Here is a 1,162-nt window from a genome sequence, read left to right as displayed (position 1 = left end):
AACACCTGTAGCTGACCTTGTTCGCATTGTCCTAGACTGCTCATAGCCTTCAGCTTGGCGATGATCAGGTCGACTGGTTGGGCCGCCTCCCCCTCCTATCACCGAAACCCTCCCGGAGTATGCAGATGGATGCCGGCCCAAGCGTTACCCCACCGACCGTTGAGCCTGTCCTTAAGCCGATACTAACTGAGGGGAGCTTGACAGCAGCAGCTTTCGGAGGGTCTACAATAGAAGGTCTGAACTCCGTAGGGCTAAATAGTTTTGCGAAGTCGGAGTCCTCAGGAGTTTCAAGGGCGTTGGATCAGTACACTAGGATCATCGACCTCTACATCGCGTGTGAGGGCATTCCTGAGAGGCTCGGCAACGACTGCATTTTGCCTCGATCGAAGCACCAGTGCTTTTTTGAAGGGGAGTCGAAGCTCATTCCAGTCGAGGTGGTCGATTTCTTCAATGCTGTCAATGACAAAACCAAGTGGGGTCTTAAAGGGTGAGCAAGGCGATCATCAAGCATTGGCTAATCGGGTCTTCAGAGTTGAGGAGAGGGAGTTGTCGGACTACCTCTATGACTTCACTAACGGCAACGGTGACGTGGCCTTTCCAGTAGTGGAGGCCTTCGAGAAGCAGCATGGTTACGTCAGTCTGGACGTCTCCTCTCTGTTCCGTTTCTGGGCTGGCCTGACTCCCTACCAGAAATCTTCTTATCGCCTCAGAGGATTGAGTCGGCTGCAGGCATTAGATGTCATAACGAGGATAGCGGAGCGGAGGATTGTGGAAAGAAGGGAGGCTATGGAACTGGAAAAACAGGCGGAGCGAAACCGTCTTGAGAGGTGTGGAGTTCCTGAGGTCTTTATTCAATGACAGCGAACATATATTTCTCCAACATCGCAACGAAGCTCATTGCAATTTTAGAGGAACATATATTTGCTTTCCTGAGCTAAGCGCAGGAGTTTGCTGACTAGTTATAGGAGTTTATATGAAAATTCGGGAAGAAGTGTCCAGAAAACCAACGAGAATTTCCCAGATGTTCATCATGTCAGCAGCACATGTAGTTCACTCTGTGTATATTTTCTCACACTGCTTTATTGTAGGTCCAGACTGAGATACCTCAACACCTTGCCGACCCCGCTATACGAGCTGGCCCGTCCCAAAGGGGCCTCGCTCG

At 50.7% G+C, this 1,162-nt stretch overlaps 1 protein-coding gene across 1 annotated transcript; it reads left to right on the top strand.

The window, feature by feature from the left end:
- Positions 1–282: 282 nt before the first annotated feature.
- Pmar_PMAR028105 (hypothetical protein) lies at positions 283–858 on the top strand (the record flags this gene model as incomplete). Its single annotated transcript, XM_002777148.1, has 2 exons — positions 283–487; positions 531–858. Coding segments are annotated over 2 exons (533 nt in total), but the record flags the coding sequence as incomplete, so codon positions are not given.
- Between the last annotated feature and the right edge of the window lie 304 nt (positions 859–1,162).

Source organism: Perkinsus marinus (assembly GCF_000006405.1).
Source record: "Perkinsus marinus ATCC 50983 genomic scaffold scf_1104296952288, whole genome shotgun sequence".
Classification (NCBI taxonomy): domain Eukaryota; phylum Perkinsozoa; order Perkinsida; family Perkinsidae; genus Perkinsus; species Perkinsus marinus.
This window is presented reverse-complemented; position numbering and strand designations above follow the sequence as displayed.